General features: G+C 28.3%; 1 protein-coding gene across 3 annotated transcripts in view; it reads right to left on the bottom strand.

The window, feature by feature from the left end:
* Positions 1–21,858, bottom strand: part of LOC123298257 (zinc finger SWIM domain-containing protein 4-like) — a 210,858-nt gene that overhangs the window by 44,921 nt on the left and 144,079 nt on the right. For all 3 annotated transcript variants that reach the window (XM_044880213.1, XM_044880212.1, XM_044880214.1), the window contains one exon: positions 1,413–1,524. In XM_044880213.1, coding sequence (XP_044736148.1) covers positions 1,413–1,524 — 112 coding nt within the window. The remainder of the gene's footprint in view (positions 1–1,412; positions 1,525–21,858) is intronic.

Raw genomic sequence — 21,858 nt, 5'->3', positions numbered from 1 at the left:
TTATTCAACGGTTACTGAAACCCAATTTAGACCTGTTATCGTAGTCAAATTTTAAGCCACCGGTTGTCGAAAAAAGATTGTCCCAATAGGGATTTTATTCCGGAACATTCAACTTTACTGTAGAATACGAATGAAAGCCATTAGACTAACATAAGGCGACTAACCTATAAAATATGTGTTTAAGACTAACAATGACAATGAGACTCCTTTGTATTTCGATTTTAAAAAGACATTTTCTTATTAATATTGAAGTCGAAGGATTCCTTTTTGCATACAAGATAGATTTTTTTTTATTTGATTGAAAAATTAAATGTTCTGAATAGTTAGTTCTGTTCACTCAAGTAGAGAGTATGATGCAGTTTAACCTTAGTCATTTGAGTTCATAGCGTTGACGACATACCTAAATATACATACATACAAACATACACAAGCTCATACACTAAGTTAAATATACTACATATTATATTTGCTGAGAATATTCAAACTTTCAAGCATTTTCATGGTGCAATTTTGCTTTTATCCATTTATTATAATATAGAGTGCTTATAAAGTAAATTTTAACCGTATTTTAGTTGTCAACGAACATATAATAAAAATCCAATTTGATATGAGAAAATTTTAATTAAATACTCTGATAAATCCACTGTTTTTAGGTGTGGAACAGATGAAATCTCTAAATAAACACTGGTGAAGTAATTTTTTTTATATATACTTTTATTTTGTCATTACAAATAACGTACAGAAAGTTTCGAACGAAATATGGTACGCTATGAAAATTTAATAACTTTCTTTTCACTGATTTTAGACTAATTTTAGTTATTTAGTGAATTTCTTATAAATGTGAAAGTAAATATGTTTGTTTGTTTGTTTGTGTGTTTGTTTGTTACGCTTCCACGCAAAAACTAGCAAATGGTTTTTAATGAAACTGTACAGCAATTATCTTATACATCGGAATAACACATTTCTAGCTACCTTTTCTGATATACTTAATGAATTATGACTGCTTTACAATATAAAAAATTGAAAACTGAGCATATCTTTTAGCTGGGTAAAACAATCCCTTCAAGTTTTATGGAACCTTGATAAGTGAGATCAAAGAGGTGAAGGCTATAAAGCGATGGTTTTTACTTTTAAGCCCAGTGAAGCGGGCAGGTATCAAGCTAGTTTTAAATAAAATCACATGGAAAAATTAATTTAGCCTCAAAATATGTTTGAAATAGGCCTAAGAAGTAGCACAGCCAAAAAAACATTATTGATATCCGTATAGGTAACACAATAAACATACATCTGAATGTAACAACAACAAAAACGTAAGATTAATGATTATTATGATTGATAAAACAATATATATAAACAATAAATCTTTAATGTAAAAAAAAATTAATTTTTTTATTAAGAAAAATGATTATTACCTGTCGAAACTGACGGACACCTTATATTTTTTGTCCGGCTCTGTGGGATATGATGACACCGAACCTGACGTTGAACCTCGACCCGCTGATACAATGCCACTTAAATGAAAACCTGAAACAAATAATATTTATTTTAATAAAATAAATCAAATAAAAAGTTCATTTTTTTATGTCTAACAATTATTAATAATGATTCAAATACTTTGTGATTTAAAGATACGTAGTTCTGCACTCGTAATAAACGAAGCTAAAACAGTCCTTTCCATACAAGACAATTTATGATCCAAAAAATCGGAAAAATAAATTTTTAATATAATACAAATTTTAAAAACCCTTGACAAATAGAAAGAATAACGGTAATTCATTAAGATATTACCAGCATGAAATCACTTGTCGACAGATTTAGTCCATTTTTTGCACAGAGAATAATGTTAGCTGTGAGATCCCCAAGTTGCAGAATTTTTAGTCGTTTAGATCGCGAGATAATCAGCTGCAAAGTTCGCGATTCCGAGGGTCAAAGCATGTAAAACTCATTGTCCTTTCAGCTATTTTTTAGGAATGTTCCCAGAATAAAAAAAAATAGCACCACGCCGTTTTGTTTTCGAGATATTAATTTTGACGTAAATTGATAAAAATGATAACTTAGTGCATTATTTAGATCGTGTTTTAAACTATCAAAATTTCTGAAACTTTGGGATTTAATAGTAAGCCCTATTCTTAGGCCGTGAAAAAAATCCGTTAATTTCTGTCGAAAAGTGGATTTTACCAAGGTTTTAGAATAAGAACAATAAGAAATATTGACCAAACAAATAATTCTGTATAATGGCAAGATTTGTTAACGAAATTGTTTTATATAAAGACGAAATATTCGATTAGCTTACGATGGCATCGAATAAAACATTTTGCATAAACCTGTCAAATTAATTTGTGGTACCAAACAGCGACTTTATTATCTTAATGTTTTGTTTGATTAGTGTATGTTTTGAAACAAAACGTTTTCAGATAGAACGTTTTGTATAACTGTATTTTTACATTTTCATGTTGTAGTGCGGCTGAGAAACGTATTGTCTAAAGACGTTTCGTATCGTCAGTGTGTCCCAGCCTTAAGTTGAGATGAACGGTATAGATATTTTAATTATTTAGTTGAAATCCTAGAATACACCTATTTTTTTTATAATTCCAAGATTAATTTTTATAAAAAAAATAATCTAAATTCTTTAAAATACAAATATTTACCGGCATAATCTTAAGTATATTAATTGTAATTATTAACAATTAAGTAAATATAATTCTTCCTGATATCAGAATTATACTTATTAATTAAATATGATAATTTAAATAAATATCAATAAATACAAAGAAGATACCTTTAAAATACTATGACACTTATTTTAATTAAATATTACACCCTGTACACGGAGAAAATTTCAAGCATATAGACTTGAGTTATTTTACTTGGGCCAACTTTTTGAACTTTAAAGTGTGTTTTCGAGCCTAATAGTACAATTTAGTTGATATTTCTGCTAAATGTAAGTTATTTTAAATCAGAATTAAAAGATCAAACAACTTAAATTGAACTGTGTGCTTTAAAAACGTACTTTGTTTTGTTAAATGTTGGCTTCGGTAAAATAACTCAATTAAAGTACAGTATTAATTTAGTATAATTTTAGCCAGTCAAAAAATATTTACTTAATAGGCACAATAATGTGACCTAACGGTCTAGAGGCTTGTTTCTCATTCAAACAAAATTGAATAATTGCGGTGATTCATTTTCTATTTGATCAGGATAAATGAAGAGTTCAGGAACAGAATCAAGATAATCAGAAGAATTGAGTTATGAAGTAGGGATAGCTGAATACAAAAAACCAAAACGTTCTGTTTAAGTCTCGTCTTCATTACGGAGCAGACAACAGGTATCGATAGCCACAGTCGGACCTACTACGAATTTCGTAGCCATATCAAATAATTTCAATAATTTGCAATATCGTTTCGTAATCGTAGTTATTAAAATGAAAGTCTCGTTGACTCTCGCCTCAATAGTTTTGACCTAGGTTTCGCCACGGATTTTATTTGATATCGATACGCTGAGGCTCTAATAACGAAATGGCATCAGTTTTTGAATATTTCTTCAATTTAGTAAAAAAATTGCAACTACTCTATATATAAGTATCGAAGAGTTTTTAACGATTGCTCCATTTTATAAAATCTTAAAACAATTAAAAAGTATATTTAATTTATATTCATATTCAAATTAAAAAGGATTTTAGCATTAATTATTTTAATTTAGTAGAAGATGCGTTCTCATTGACACAGATGTGTTAAGAAGGTGTATTTTTTCCGTTGTTTTTTTTTTATTTTTTTTATTAGAGTACATGAATTCTACTATAACTTGATGTATAAATAATACTATAACCTTCAATTTAAATAATCACGAGTTGCACTATAGTTTACTTTCTGATTACATTTGCTGATTATTGTAAATTATATTTATAGAAATAAATTTTTCTGCTCTTAGGAATCTAGAGAAGGGTTTTTTCCACTTTCTTCATATACTCCTTAGAAATTCGTGGCTATTGCTAACTGTACCATCAAAAACTAAATAAGTGAAATTTACAGAATTTAAAAAACTCCAAAAAAATGCCGATTTTTTTCTTGTAGCTCTCTCCAAACTGAACCGATTTTCTTGCAATATAGCTAAGAACACTCTCCATTAAATTACCTTTAAAAAAATGGTGCCACAGACAGGCAGGCGGACACACACACATAGCTTTATAATACCCCTTATTTTGGTTCAGTGGTTAATAAAAAGTCCCGAAAAATAGCTTTGCATCATTTTAAATTCTTGATATGCTCAGAAACCTTTCTTTAGTATATTAGTATATAATTAATAATAATAATAATGGGGATTAAACTCCGTTTCTCTGACATATAAGCCTATAACATAGGCCACCCACATCATTAATTGTTAATTTTTATTTATTTAACTGCATCCATATTTTTACAATTACAATTATGATGTGGGTAGAGTCGGTTACTTCGTTCTTATCCAAGCGCCGACAAAGAGATCAATTCAACCGCCCCCATTAATTATAATGGTTCACACTGCCGCTGTCTAGATTTTCGAACCTGCAACCTAAGTCTAAGTAGAGAAACGAACAAATTCTAACGCCTTAGACCGCTCAGCCACTTAGGCCAATAGTACATAATTAATCAAATAAAATCAAAATCTTTAGGAAGGAAAATAATTAAGTTGGTTTTTCCATTCTCAGGTACTATTGCATCTAAATAGTCTTTTGAATTAAGTTGGAGCATAAAAATCCCTTCATTAAATTTTGTCCCGAAATTTGGTATAAATAGTCCACTGTGGAGCGTTTAGATATTTCTAGGTACATATATCAAATTTATATTTAATTCCTTTTTGACGTGGAAGGCAGGACATTTAAATATAGATTTGCCACTTCAAACTTCCGTAAAGTCGGGAGATATTGTAGTAATCAAATTATATTACCGACTCATAATACTGTATGTACGATATTTTCGATGTTTTGTACAGTTTTTCCCTAATTTAGTCGGGAGAAACTACTCAATTTTAGGAATCTTCTGAACAAATCTGGAGTCGTGACAACCCTAATTCTCGTACCATTACAAATGAAATTGTTTGAATGTTCGTAAAAAGATATGAATGTATCCATAGACTTATAATATACAATAAATAAGTATCGACAAATAAATATATACGTATATATATAATAGTAGTATATAGCCTGGTTTTTGGTCATCTTTATAGGAGACTCGACGACCTTGACGATGCGATGCACAATGTTATGGTGCGATTCTCTATACACATTTCTATAACGTGTGGGATGTTTCTTAGATGCTTTTGTTTTCTGTTATACAGAGTGATCATTTCAAAAGTATCTACCACTCTTGATTTTTGTTTGAGTGAAAACACATCGATTTAAATATCGATGCACTTCGAGAACTAAAAACAACAACATTTTGGTTCTCTGGGTGCACCGTTCTTTAGCAAGAAAGTGATGTCGTAAGGAAATGAATTTATCTAAAACTTTATCACGTATTTTGTGGCATTCAGGAAAGATAAGTGAATGTTTAACAACATTCTTGAATACTTCTTGTTAAAAGCTCATGAACATTCTGCAAATGCAGTAATGATTTTCCATAGTTAGTGAAAAGTTCTTTTTAATTTTTTGACGCAGAAATTCGAATATATTATTGTTATTATTATATATATTCGAATATTAGAATATACGTTTATCAATCTAATGTTAATTTTTTTTAGTCGCTAATGAACTTTGGTTGACAGTTGGTTAGTATGCTGAACACACTCGTGGCGGCACAACCGCATGAATGATTAGAATGCCTGTCTCAATATTGTCTTATAGACGGTTAAAAAATGGTACCTAGAAAATTTTATATTTAATTCCTTCACTCCCACCCACTCCAACTTTGTTTCAAATGACATTTCCTACTTTGTGAAACCTCACTTAAAATGGCATACAATTCTCTCTTTAACTATGATTAAAAAAATGAAATCAATTGATTGGTTCTTAAGATAAAGTACACAGAAGATGGAAGGTAGGATTTCAATTTTCTGGGTAGTCTATTTTAAGAGCCAAGCGATCGATTTCATTTTTTTTATCACAAAATAGGAAATGCCATTTGAAAGCTGGAGTGAATGCGGGTGAAGGAATGAAACCTAAAATTCTCTATTTTTGAACTTTCCCGCCGATACCTAAATCGACCTGTTTTCACTCAAAGCAATAATTATATCAGGTCAAAAGTTATTAAGAGTGGATACTTTTGATATGATCACACTGTATGTTGGAGTTGGATGGACCACCTGATTTGACCCCACTTTTACCACTACCTTAATAATAACACAGATTTTGTACCATAATAATTGTATAAACTCTCCCCCCCCCCTACGTTCCCTCGATTCTCTCTTCGTCGTTACATTTAGATGTTGCTACGATTTTAATACACAAATAAAATGTTTAACGTTGTATAACACACAAAGAGTAACGTTCGTTCTCGAACGTTGTGTGTGCTTCATATTGCAATTCATATTGTCGATGTTGTCGTTGTTGTTCGCGTCTTCTTTTCTATATGGTAGGTATATAAAAACATAGATAACTCGCTTATCTTTTCAGTTGTTGTTCTGTTGCGTTTTCTGTTTTGTTGTTGATTTTCCATACCCACTTCGTTCTCTTCTACGACAATTCAGTATTTTTATCGCATTGTAAATTTATTTAAATGTGCAAATATCGCTTGCTTACGTCATTTATAAATCTTTTTTTTACAAAATATTTTGTTATTGTAGTTTTATATTTTATAATGTTAGTAATGCTTACTTAGTTCATAGAATCGAATTTATTCGTTGTGTGTGTAATCATGGTAGGGACAATAAAATCGATGCCAGCGCTTTCAGTGTAAAATTTTGGCGTTAAAGGAGATTGTTATGATGACTAATTTGCAATTCTTTACATGTTAATGTTATAGTAAATGTCAAATTAAAATTATTGAAAAACACTAATTAATTAAACTTAATGCATTAAAAATTGTGAAAATAAGAAATCAAATTGTACAAATATTATTTTTTAAATGTAAATTATCATAATTATTTACTTAAATTTGTGAGACAATAATATTAATTTTTCAATGTAAGTCATAAATGCAATCCATACAATTCAATAATTAAAGTAGTGTCTCGTTACCATGGAAACGCCTCCAACACGGTGCGAATAGTTCGAAATTGTTGGTGTTCGACAAAGATTTTATGTTAAGGTAGTTGCTTCGCGATTGCAATATAACAATTATTTATGATACAAGTGGATTAAGAAATACATTATTAACGTATGTACGAAAAATTTGCGAATTGGGATATCGCAGAAGTACGTTAATACTGGGTAGCTTGTTAATAGTTTAGATTTTGACAGTAATTTGGTTAATTTGGATGGTTTAACAATGCAAGCGGTAATAAATTATTTATAATCTAGCCGACAAGTTCAAATTGGTGAAATATAGAAAATTGATCGTAAAAATACGTGTGGTAGTCCCTTGGATTCGGAATGATGTATGGAAGAATGTATCAGAAGCGTTTTTTAGCACATAAATTGCAAAAGTTATAAACAATTAAAGATGAAAAAAATGTATTTCGTTTTTCGCCAATATTCCATAAAATAATATATTAAAGCAAAAAAACATTCTTGAAAAGCAGGAAATTTCCAATAAAAAACTTCCACTCCCGAAAGTCAATCTCCATTATGTATAATTGAAATTTAATTTTATTGTTGAATATAGGTCTATTTGCGTCTATATTTAGATTGTTGTATAGAAGTCAATTTTGACGTTTTTGGACTTCCGGGTGAGCCCAAAGAAACCATGGCCATAGTGAATCAGCATTTCACCTGCGATAGGTTGCTAAAATATTGTAAGTCTGCCGATCGCTGACTCCTACTCTTACATTTCTGAGTGTCAATACTAAGCTTTAAATGAGGTCAGTCACAGTCAAGAAAACTTCAGTTCAATCTTTCATTACAATAGGATGCAACAAATAATAATCAGAATATCTATCAACTAGAAACAAAAAGAAGGGATGTATTTAGTTGGCTCAGCCAGAGACATGCATTTTTTCTCAATTATTCATCACCAAATGGGTGTTATATGTGTGTATTGCAAGACGAGTCTTTGAGAAACAATATGATTGAAGCTATAGATATTTTAATATTTACACAAAACTATTGCTATGTACATTGATTCTCGTTAATTGTATTTACACTTTGAACTAAGCATTAGTAATATTAAATTTTTTAGTAAATATGATGATTATTTTTTAGTAAATATGATTATTATGCTTACGTACCTAGATGTATTCATTCGTAAATATATTATCTTATAGTCAGACTAACAAGCATGCATTCATATTAAATAAGACCCTACCCTATTTTAATGTTTGATTTGAACATTTTAACACTTTCATGTTATCTGCATACTTACATACAATACATAACACAATTCAATGCTGATAGTTTGTTCACATTCATTCATGTTTACATTTTATCATGGGAAGTTGGGAATTTGATCATGATTATACAAAAAATAATATATGGCCGCTATTCCAAAAACGCCCACCTCGTAGATTGCTACAAAATTCATTAGGAATAAACGGTACAAAACATCGGACAAGACTTTATTATATAATAAAATTGATATATTATTCTTGTAATATTAGGCTTAGGTATTTATTGGATTTAATATAATATTTAGAAGGATGTAGTTTGGTAAGAGTGAGGTTAAGCAAAGATTACCATGTTAAAAAAGTTGCTTAAAAAGACATTTTAAATAGTATTTGATCAATTTTGGGCAGGGTTGATTTGACCACTTTTGTCTCTGATACGAAGTTTCACTGCTGCCCCCTCAATTCTCCCTAGAAAATCCCATTTTCCTGTATTTGGAAAGGTTTTCCCTAGGATGTGGGCCTTCTCGAATTTTTCCGGATATAAGGCCTATACCAATCCTAGGAACACCTTAAGATCTAGCTTTGTGTAAAGTTTAATCGAAATCGTTTGAGCCGTTTTTGAGAAACCCCAAAAATCCTGTTTCGGCCTTGAGGGAAGTACCCTTGAAAAAAGGCCTAGGGAAAAAATGAAAAAATCGTCTGGAATTATGACCAAACTGAACCTATATACCGAGTTTGAGAAAAATCGGTTGAAAATTGAAGGCCCCAGCATACAGACATACCACTTTTTTGGAATCAACCCTCAAAACGTGCATTTCCGTTGAAACCCCGCTATCGAAAATAATACCTGTTCCAAGAATAATCTATGAAGGCTAACAAGACTTTGTTTTTAATGTTTTTTTCCCCCTTTGGGCAGTTAGTCGTGTGGGCTACAGGGGTCACACTCACACGACTTCAGTACCACACCGACTATATACTGCCAATTTATTTGTTTTTATATTTTGTCAATTCAGTAGGGAAATGAGCACACCTTTTTCGAAAAATAGTGAAAAAGACTTCATTTTTTACGAACGTGCTTCATTTTTGTCACTATCATAATTTATTGCAAAATTTTGTATGCACTATGAAACTTATGAAATTTACAATTAATGTGTTAATGTCTAGTGATTCGATACACATACGGTTTTTTAATTCATCAGAGAATAATATAACAACTTTTCGGTCAGGTAAAAGAAATATTTTTTGTCTTCAAAATCAAAAAAAACTTTTAAATATATAGAAAAAGGTAATGTTTGTATTTCATATTTCAAAAATGAACTGAAACTATTCTCTTTTCAATTTTGCGTATTCATTATTTACCTGTGTGGGTTGTTTCTTCTTACAAATACAAAAAGATAATGTATGTGTACCTTCTTAGTCCAATCATGCGTATTTTTTTTTTGAAAATTTTTACGAATATCCTATTTTTTTTTTTTTAAATACGCCCTATTTACCGTAATACTTTTTATTTTTTAAATTGTGGATTATAAAATTATATTACGTAAAATATAGCATATTTTTATACCATGTATATGAAATATATCAAGGTATACTAAGTTTAGTCCCAAGTTTGTAACGCTTAAAAATATTGATGCTATGAACAAAATTTTGGTATAGGTGTTCATGAAATCACCTAATTATTCCATTTCGGGTTGTCTGTCCGCCTGTAATCACGATTACTTCAAAACGAGAAGAGATATCAAGCTGAAATTTTTATAGCGAGCCGAGGACGTAAATGAGCAACACAGGTCAATTGGGTCTTGGAACCGTAGGACCAATCTTGTAAACTGTTAGATAAAACAAAATTTATCACTGTTTACCCGTGAGAGCGCAAATTGTATAGTATATATTATATGGGTATATCAGTTATATGTGTATGACATGTTTGTATGTGTAATGTGACAGAGTAATCAACACTGTCTATACATGGTATTTCAACAATTAACTCAGTCCATTGTTTGTTATCATTTGTTTTATATTAATATTTATTTATTTTCGAGAAATTTTTATGTTTTTTTATTTTGTTTAATGCAAATAATTATTTTTTTACAATCAAATATTTGACTTTTGTATAGGAAGTTAATATTGAATACAATGGTTTTCTTTTTTTTTTCCATTTTACAATGATTTATTATTTTATTTCAAAATTTATTAGGGTCTTAAAAATGTGTGCCCTAGGTATATAATTTTTAAGTAAAATTCAAAAAGTAGATAATGTATTATTTTGTATTTAACTGTTTTCTACTATACGGCCGAAAATGGAAACCGGCCGAAAATTCTTCACTTACAAAATTTTAATAAATAAATTTGAAATCAACCTTTTCTAGCATATTTCTTAGATTATAACATAAATAATTGTTAAAAGTCGTTAATGTTATGTTTTTTTGGATAGAACGAAAATTTGAATTGTTTTCGACTGAGAATTTTATTCTCCGGATTATCATCGCCGTATTGTAGTAACCCGGCTTTTATTTGGAATATTCCTTTTAATAATCTTACGCACAAATATTACAAATGCATGTGTTGCCACTCGAATTACAATTTTTTTAATCTTACATTAATGGATGAACATTAAAATTTTTGGATTCCTAGAATATTTCAATAATCAAATTGTAATTAATTTACAATATCAATACATATAATAAATAAATATTGAACAATAATAACGTAATAATAATTCAATAATTCTGTTTTTAGAATATTCAAAATAAATCAATAATATATTATTGATTGTTATGTCTACAATTTATCGAACCTATATTTTGTAAATGACAACATTGGTCAAAATAAAATAAATTTTAGTGCAATTTTAACATTAACAAACATTAATCAATTTTAATTAAGTTATCGTGTGATGTGAATTTTAAATTAATTAAATTAATATTAATTAATATTATATTATTTTATTTTGTAATAATTATGAAAACTCTAAGATATGTATTTAAGTATTTCAGTGATATCGTAAAAAAGTCGTCAAAGTTTTCTTTACCAAAAAAAACTTGTTTATCTGAGTATACACGATACGAAAGGGAAATTGAAAATAGTCTATCTGTAGAGAAATTTTTCTTTAGTGTGAATTAGAAACATTCTCCATCCAAGTAACATACGGTTTGTAAAATTTACTATGCCAGTTAAAGGTTAACATAAGTACATAACATTTTTTTTAAATAAAACAAATTTGTATGTTATTTTTGGATAGGAATTCGGTAAAAAAAATATTTTTTATCTCACATTCAAATCTTTAGACTTTATGCTTAATTTATTTGTCAAAAGACAATCCTATTACAGCTATGTAAGAGAGAAATTTTACAATTGTAAATACATTAAATATAACAAAAACTTGACCCTTGGTACATGATTTGTTTCGAAATTTTTGTTAATTTCAAATTATTAAAATCTAATATTCTATCTGAAATTCATAGCACCTCTGCATCTCTAGCAATTTCTGTAAGAACTTGTTCTTAAAAGGAAAAAATTTCACGGAGTACACGATAACAATGCTGGTATCGTATATTGTAGTAATACCCATAACTATGGCGTTATTTACAATACAGTATTGTAAATAACGCAATAGTTATGGCTCTTATATTATATAGAGTATTATCAGATACATTTTGATTATCTGTCCCTATATCATACCAGCATAGTAATAAACGCCATGCATTTCTTACCGTGAACAATCACAAAAAATTTTCGAACCTTAAGCTATCATAATTCGTAAACTGATATGAATCATTTGAAATTTTTTACATATTTTTTTTAAAACAAAAATCCTGAACGCAGCAGACAAAGAATTTAAATAATATATTTTTTAATCTATATCTAATTTTTTAAATAGTTCATTCTAGAAGAGATTTAACGATACAAAGAACAAAAACAATTTTTTACTCCATTTCAAAAATTAGTTCTAGTTTTTTTACATTAGTAACGTTTTTTTTAAAAACCGCTTTTGATTTAAGAAAAAAAAACATTCCTTTATCTTTTCCGTTCTTAATAATTGATTTTGCAAAACAAAATCATGTTTTTTTTTGTACATTCGAAATGCTCCTTTTTGATATGTCTAATACGCCCACTAATTTCAAAAATGTTTGAAGCGTTTTAATTTAATCTAAGTTAATGTATCAAAAAGATTTTTAATGATTAAAAATGTTAATTTTTTGAAGATTATCATCTTTTTTTTTGTAAACCGTTAGTTTTTTAAACAAACATAAATTAAAATTTAATTTGTTTAGAAATTTAGCACAGTATTTAATATTTTATATGTAGAAAATATCAAAATTAAAAAATTAACATTAAAATATATTATGTCCTCTGACAATCCAATGTCCACTGTTGTGGAAAGATAATTCATGGTTTTTACAACACGATAATGCACCATCCCATACTGCACTCATATTTCGTGATCATTTCGTCAAAAACTCAACCCATATCGTTCCAACGTATTCACCTGATCTGGCGCCGTGCGACTTCTGGCTGTTCTACAAGCTCAAAAGACCGCTCCGGAAACACCGTTTTGATACGACAGAGGAGATTCAAGCTGCAACGAAGACGGAACTGAAGGCAATCCCGGAAAGTGACTACAACCAGTATTTCGAAGATTGGAAAATCCGTTGGTATAAGTGCATTGCATCGGGAGGGGATTACTTTGAAAGGGATGAAATTGATTTGGAAGAATAAATAAAGAATTTTCAAAATAAATACAATGTCACCTTATTTTTTGGGCACAGTAGTAAGTTAAACTTGTAGAAAAAATAAATAGCTAATATTACAAAAATAGGAATATTTATAATATTTTACTTAATCAGAAAGAACTGGTCTAACAAAAAAGATCTCATCAACGACTTGGTTTTTTTTTGTGTAGAAAAACTTTAATTTAGTATTAAAAAAAAAACGATTAGTGTTTTTTAACCCTGAACATGTTATTAAATATCATTTATAAAAAAAAAATTAATACACTTAGAGAGAAACATAACTCTCTACATCTTTAGCATCCATCCATGATCAACTCTACTTGAGACTACTCGTACACACAGATTAATATGATTTTTGCCGATAGTGTAATTTGAAAATATTTGTGGTAGGGCAAGGTTGTAGTAGTACATGATGTGTATGATATTTTGTGATTGAAAAATATAATAATAATAATAAAAAGATCCGAAATATTATTAAATATAAAGTATGGAAACCTTGAGGTTTTAAATGAGTTTTAAATTGTTGGTATTTCTAATGATTGATCATTTTATTAAAGGTTTTAAGACAGTATTCAAGACTATTTTTTCAGCATATACTAAAATTAAAGACGTGTACGAAATACATAGAACATTCGGCTTCCAGGCTGGGGCATCTTGCATGCGTTATTGGCTATCTGAGGGAAAGAACAGTCATCTTGTGAACAATCTCGAATTTACTTGAAAGGATCATAAATGAAGAATTGGCTATTTTCGAAATTAGTTCAAAAGGTTATTTTTCAAGTTCAAATAGAAATTTGACAAGAATTTTAAATATAATTTTTGCTTTTTAAAACAAGTTTGCTTTAGGTAAAATGCAAAAGACCTCTTGATTAAATTATCTGATGTGGTAAAAGGTTCTTCGTAACATGCTGATCAAAAGACTTAATGGGCTCAAAAATGTTTAGTGAATTTTATTTCATCTCAGTTATTGGATAGTTCTTTAAATAAAAGTCATCTCTAATGATTTTTCCTCTGAAGTGAATATTTTGCTACATTTATGATCTCTTAGACGTATTGAGAAGGATACGATCCCAAATTTTTCGAAATATATTTTCGTCTTTATTTAGTGCAGGGTCTTGTATTTTGATAAAATCTTTATACGAGCTTAAAATTCAGTCAATGAAAAATTAATTCTTATTTTATAAAATTTACGGTTCAATTGCTGTATAATTTTATTTTTATCAATTGTATCAAAATGTAAGTTTCGAGGTCAGTATCTCTATAAAATTATCGATTATATTTCTAAATTTGTTTTAATGTAAGTATGTAATTATAAGTATATATATGTACGATACTGGTACAATTTTAAAAACTAAATTATATTTGAGTTTTATAATTTAAGATAGGCAGTAAACTGAGCAAACTTGCATGCATACTTAATATTATTTTTAGGTATATTGAACAATTTTTGTATTGAAAAATTCCAATCGTTTTTATCCCATTTTCCTCTCATCTACGTTTCAGCTAGATAGCGTTTCCTTTTTTAAATGAAATTTCGTTATTTTTTTTTTGAAATCTCTTAAACACTACTACACTTGAAAATAACCTCTTTATTATGAAAAAATTTACAGTAAAATAAAGAATTTTAACGAAAAGTGATCAATTTTTTACAAATTATTAGTTAATTTTGTTAAGAATAATTTTTTTTAAATCGAGTCTTCTGTATAAAACTAAATAGTATCAAAATCAGGCCAGTAAAACATTAAAAAATGTTGGTAAAAAAACAGTGAACATTGATTATTAAAAAAATAATAATAAAATGGAAAAATATGATGAAAAATTCCATGATAAATGTTTTTTTATTGTAATAATCATTTGTTGTAATGTAAATGTTAATGAACCAATATGATGTACCTCTACTACATATATGATCATACAGTAGATATCTAACTTATCTACCGACCAATACTACCTACGTTTATTAATAAAATTAACAAAGAAGTTTAAATACATTTTATAAGCTAATTAATACTATAAACACTGTATAAGTTTATTAAAGTAATCATATGTATATTGCAAAAATACATATATTAAATATTTTGTAAATAAAATAAAAACTCTGGTTTGAAAATCACTCAATTACCTCTATGTACAGGTAAAAATTAATATTAATTAAGCTACCGCTAATATAAATTTTGACTCTTACATGGCTGCCCTTGTATTTTCTTTGAAGACCAAGAACAATATTTTGCTCATCATTTTGCGATATTACACATTTTTAAATAAAATTAATGAGAATAGGTAAATATGCGATTTTCAAAAAATTGACAAATTTATAATGAAGATATTTTTTAAAAGCTTTTATTAAACTTGCAATGTATGTATGTATTATGTACGATGGATTCTTTGAACTCAATTTTGAAGTAGATATCTTCAACCGATTGAGCTGAAATTGCATGTACATTTAGTTTGGATGACAATGCATGGTAAGGTTGCGCCGTCTTGATTTTCCCATCGCTTCCACCATATTTTATATAAATACATTTTTTAAGTCTTAAATTAAAAATTTTAATAAGAGCTTGGGGCGCTTAATATCAAGGATGAATCGAAAAGTAATTAGGCATGTGGAATAGATGAGCAGTTCATTCCGATTCATTTTAAATTAACCGCCTCAAACTTTTTCAAATAGTCGGGTATGAGTGACTTATAGATAAAATTATTTTCTACTTTTTAGTACAATAAAAGCTTGCCCCTTAAAAAGTATTTTTTATTAAAATTTTTTTAATTTAAATGTTGTAAAAAATAATAAATTCACAATGCAGATGTACTTTCAGTAAATTTTCTTAAATTAAAATAACAAATAACTCTTCTACACTCGTTTTTTCTTCGATCAGAAATCTTGCTCGTTAACGAAGTTTTTTTTCAAATGCCATAGAAGCACATATTCACTTCATTTTCAACATTTTTTCTAGCTTTAAATTACGGCAAACATCTACACGGAGGTTAAAAAAAAAACTAAAGTTCATCAGACTTAGGTAGATATTGTTTGGAAACTTTTAGAAAAAAAAATATAGACGTATTTTAAACCTGTTTATGACAAACTATTGCACTTTTTTTTATTATTAAGTTTAATTACAGTAGCTATAATAAAAAACTTTATTTACAAAACACAGTTTATCAGTCATGAATTAAACTTCTATTTAGCTTTATATTAAGGTAGTACGAGCGTCAAGGCAAGTTTAGACTTGTGGTTGAAATTATTTGGATCTTAACTTCGATGATTAATTTTGTTATAACTTCAAGAATGTAGACGGAAAATAAAAACAAAAATTTTCTATATAAGTCTTGGTTTTTCAATTTCCAATATTTTGAAAATTACTCCAGATCTCGAAAAATTTTATTCTTATTTTCTGTCTATATTTTCAAGTTATAACATAATCCCCCATCAAAATTTAAAAAATATCTATTTTTTTAAATTTGTGTCCCCACTATTGTGCTTATACATTCTTAATTAGTCGGACACAACAGGTTTTTTCTTGTTTTCAATAATTTACTAAGGTTTTAACTTTAATTTAAATAAAATTTCCACCGACTAGTTTTGGGGACATCTATGAAAAAATATCATCCATCTACCGTTTTCCCATAAGATCAATGTTTAATGTGCCTACTTTTTAATTCATTTATTTATTTAAATAATCAGGCAACCCTCCCCTAAAATTTTCAAAAATGATTTAGACTTCATAAAAAATAGTACAACTTCATAAAAAAGTAATTAAGCCTTTTATCCAAAATTGCCCTGATATCCCCGTAACATAATAAATAATAGGTGATAGTATAGTTTATGTATTTATTAGGGAAAGTACCGGACGCTATGGAATTATGGAGTCCTGGAATGTGCCTTTCCTTCGAAAGGTAAAAGCTATTTTTTCTGAAATTGTTAAAAATAGCAACTTTCAAGTGGCGTTTTGACGCTAGAAAAATTGTTTGGTGTTTTAAATGGTCACCAGCAATGAAACAAATAATAGTACAGGAAAGGTAACATTTTCAACTCATCAAATTAAGTATAGTTATCGTCAGGTAAAGGCCATGTAAATAATTTTCTGTCAAATATCGAAGCTTATTTCGACGTAATTTTTTACAATCTCAAGTCTGTTTTATTTTTAATTCGCAGCGGAGTTTGTTATGCAAATTCTTCCTGATCAGTATTCAACTTTCTTAATACTTAAAAATAATTTTCTTGAAAATTTTTCTCTATAATTTTTCTTTGAGCAAGGATTTTTAATCATGTTAATAAATGGTTTAAAAGGATATACATAAAAAGACAGGTCACATTGGACTTTCAACGAAATTAAATGAATATAGTTCCACAATCTGATAAAACAAAAATCATTAGCAATATATTTAGTTATAATATTGTGTAAAATCGTGTGTATCCTTGACATGTTTAAGTTTTTTCCCCTTTTGATATACTTAGTTGGTAATGTTTTTTAATTTTAATTTTTTTTTATACAATAATGTTTTTAAATTGCAATTTAATATATTATTATTTATAAAACCATGATTAATTAAATACTTATTAAAATTAGATTAAAAAAATAAATTTCATATGCTTACCAAGTAAAGTAACTAAGTATAGTAAGTAACAAATTATTTTATTGAAGGTGTTTAAAATTTAAAATAAATAATTATGCCAAAATCACATAATCCCAAGGTGAATTTGGTTACTAAATTATTTTATTAAGGGCTAACCGAACTAAAAATTTAAATTTGTCCAATTTCATCTTAAATTGAAGGTTCTGACCTACTATAAAAAGAATTAAAAAAAGTCCCTATCTGACGCTACGATCCCTGAAAACTTCTTCTGTGTTTTAAAGACAATATCACGAATTTTAGAAAAAAAATCGAATGGAAAAAAAAATACACATTTGATTACAAAATTTCATAATTAAGAGTTCAATAATTTCAATGAATATTTTGCAATAGTTCTTTGGCAAACATATCTTTGCAAAATATGTTGTAATTAAAAGTATCAACATACAAATCTGTTTTTTTTTTTTTTTACACCAAGTTTATGCAAGAAGCATCATCTCATATAAGTTCTTTGACTGCATTTGTCCTTCATAGGTAATAATAAAAACTTTACACCATTAATAATAAATTTTACAAAATATATTTTCTTGATAAATGAAAAATAATAAAGCCTACACAAGTACGGTTCATAAAAAAATTGATTACATCCATATACAAGTTGATTATGTACTTAGTGCAGGTATCGATTCTTTCTACGACAAACAAGGGTAATTTTAAACGGGTGGACACAATTTTTTTCACCATCGCAAATAGTTTAAGGTAACGTATTAAAAATGCCTATATTTTTGACTAATAAATATTCTAAATTTTCAACAATTTCACGGCCAGGCAAATGGTTTTTCCACTTGTAAGTAATTTTTTCATTATCGAAACTTAAGGTAGTTGCCGTGGTACAATATGTAAAGCTCGTATACTGTAAAAGTATACGAGCTTGTAGCTAAGTGATCCATTATATTTAAGCAAGCCTGTACTCATGAAGACGTTACACATACAATATTCATGTGTACGAATGCAACAGCAATCATAACACTCTTCTGTCTGACTCGCTACTATGTATACTCGCTACTACTTCTTTCTGTCTGACTCGCTACTATGTATACTTGCTTATAAATTGTTGAATTTTAAACCATTTTTTTTAAATAACTAGACGGTCAAACATTTTTTTAAATTTTTTTTTTCGAATCGAAACAAATCAATTAATAGACTGTTAGTTTATAGAAAATATCTGACAGTTAGTTTGTTTTTTATAAATTAATAAGTGATGCAAAAGTGTAAAAATTGTATACCATACATGTTAAATATCGGTCTTTTAATTAAATTTATCTCGGATTCTAGACGGTCAATCAGATTAAAATTTTAAGGGTAATTGTATAATCATGTCTTTAGTAAGTACACAAAAATTTAGAATTTTCTGACGCTACTCAAATATCGCGACAACAACCTTAACTGTTTTGAGTTATTATAAGTGCATAAGTGAGTTATTATTTCAACTTTTTTATTCCTTGTTTAAATTTAAACGTAAGCATATGCAGCGCAAACTATCATATACTTCTTGGAAAAACAACGCATGACGTCACCATGGCAGCAGTGGCGATATTATGAAATCAGTAGACCAATGTAAAAAAGTGAGCTTTGTTATTAAACATTTCATTCATTTATATTTTAACAGTATTGCTATCAAATACTATGGTTTCTTAATATCCATCTATTTTTCTAATGCCTACTGAAACCTACTTTAAGTATGTTACTGTATGGCATAATGATTTTTCCAAATGATTGTATATGGACGTAATTTTGAAACAAATTAAATTTTTGAGTCATCGAACCTTATTACCATTGGTAAATAAAACAATTAAATTTAAAATGTATAATTATAAATTTTTTAAAATTCGTTTTAAATATTAAACCGAAATTAATCCATAATATTCCGGTTGAAAATTCTATGGATTTTGTAACCTATTTATTAACTTTTTATGGTTATATAGTTTTTCAAAATTTTTTCATATAAGTTGGGAAATTTATTTTCCTTGAATCTCATCTTAGGTAATAAAATTCATTGATCCCAAAACTTTGTTTATTCAATGGAAAATTATATAGATTTTGTAAGAAAAATATTTGTTTTTTTAAAACGGTTATATAGTTTAAAATTTTTTTCGTCAAATTTTATTGCAAAATTTATTTTACTTCAATGTCATCTTAAGTAATAATAATTCATTGATCCTAAAAAATTTTTTATACTTCATTGCTGCATCGCTATGCAATTATTACATTATTTATAAAAAAAAAAGGTTATCAATTATATTGATGCACTAAAAAGTATATCATGAATGTTTCACATAATTTTGGAATTTTTAATTTATTGTAAAATATCAAAATTTTTTTTTAATATGTTCAAGAAAAAACGTTGATTCAAAATTTGTTTTCAGCCAAGTAGGTTCACTAACGTTGGAGTGTAAATAAGTGTTCTCAAGATTAATTTTAATTTTAATTTTGGCCCATTTTTGAAAAAGCGATTATTTCGGCACTTGGTACAATGTAAGGTCGTCTTTAAATTGACAGAAAGGACACTTTATAAATCAACCCAAGAAATATCTATTTTTTGTGTATCGATAAGATTAAAAATTTTACATTTTTCTTTAGTTCAATTTTATGCGAATAGAGAACTAAAATCTGATCAAATTTATCAGCTTCACTTCTGATTGACTGGCGTCGCTGACACTACAATTTGACAGATACATTGAATAGTATAAATTGTAGGTACACGAAAATATCAATGTGCAGTCCGCCACCAAATTAGCAACGAGTAACATAAATAAGAGTCATTACGATTAGCTGATTCATGCTGATGATGACTACTTGGTAGTCGAAATAAGTATTTATAAAATACAAAAAACTAATTTAGGAAATTGGACAAAAATCGAAATTAATATCCTGTAGTGTTATCGAATTATACATAAACTAATATTCAAAAACAGCATTATCGTATTCACTTGAAGTACTTCATACATTGTACAGCAGGACAGGCAGTGCAGCTACCAATACTTTGGTTGTAAGTTATAATAAAAAAAAATATTTATGACAATGACAATATGAAAAGTTATAAAAATTTACGATAAAATATAAATAAATTTTTATCTAAAATTTCACAATATAATTTTACAATCCAAGACAACATATCACACACACATTTAACTTTCATCTTATTATGTATTGGATGGAAGTCGTACCTGATGGAGTTGGTGGAGCTGCAGAAATCAACAACAAGTCTCACTGTACTGTTCAAATATTATAAAATGTGTATTTTTTTTCATTTTATAGTAAAAACAGTTGAAAACAAACAATTAACTGAGTAAATTGTTGAAATACCATGTAATACAATGTTGATTACGCAATCGTTTGTTTTAACATCATGTAAGTAAAAAAAGATACCCACATAAAAAGTATTTAGTCTTTTGGGGAAAGTAAATTCGATTTTATATCTTATGATAAACATTTAAAAGCTGTCAATGCTGACGACCAATTCGAGGCTTGTCCTAAGGTTTAACAATCCTTAGTGCGTCAGTTTTGCCACAGCCTTAGTTTAACAACGTTTTCCTAAGCCTTGGCCAATAGTAATAATTTAAGGATCAGCTTGCCAACCCTTGCCAAATCTGTAGTCACTACATAGTATAAAACTAAGACGCGTCCCGCTTTTGTTCCTATATATGCTTAGATCTATATCGTAAAACTACTTAACGGATTTTGATGCGGTATTTTTTAATAGATAGGGTGATTCAAAAGAAAGGTTTATATATATAATACATGCATAATATAGTAGAGAAACACTGATAATTTTAGACGTTTCTGATGTAATGTCGTATAAAGACATTCTGTATTATATTTAGTATCAGCGTTGCACCCGTGCGAAGCCGGGGCAGGCCGCTAGTTAATTTAATCAATGTTTTATGCAATGTTCTAGCATGCTTTTGCTAGAATAGAGATTGATTGTTAACCACAATACCACAACAAACGTGAAGTTAATTTTTTTTTTCCCTGTACCCATGATTGAGAGAAGACGGTAAACCAGGCTTGGATGAATATCTGAAAACCCAACGATGAAACGATGTTATCAATCGATACTGATACGAGCAATTTTAGTCCAATCTTTATTTCCAAGTATGTTCATATT

This window comes from Chrysoperla carnea, chromosome 4, assembly GCF_905475395.1.
Source record: "Chrysoperla carnea chromosome 4, inChrCarn1.1, whole genome shotgun sequence".
Lineage (NCBI taxonomy): Eukaryota > Metazoa > Arthropoda > Insecta > Neuroptera > Chrysopidae > Chrysoperla > Chrysoperla carnea.
The sequence above is the reverse complement of the archived record's forward strand: the minus strand, read 5'-3'. Positions and strand labels throughout refer to the sequence as shown.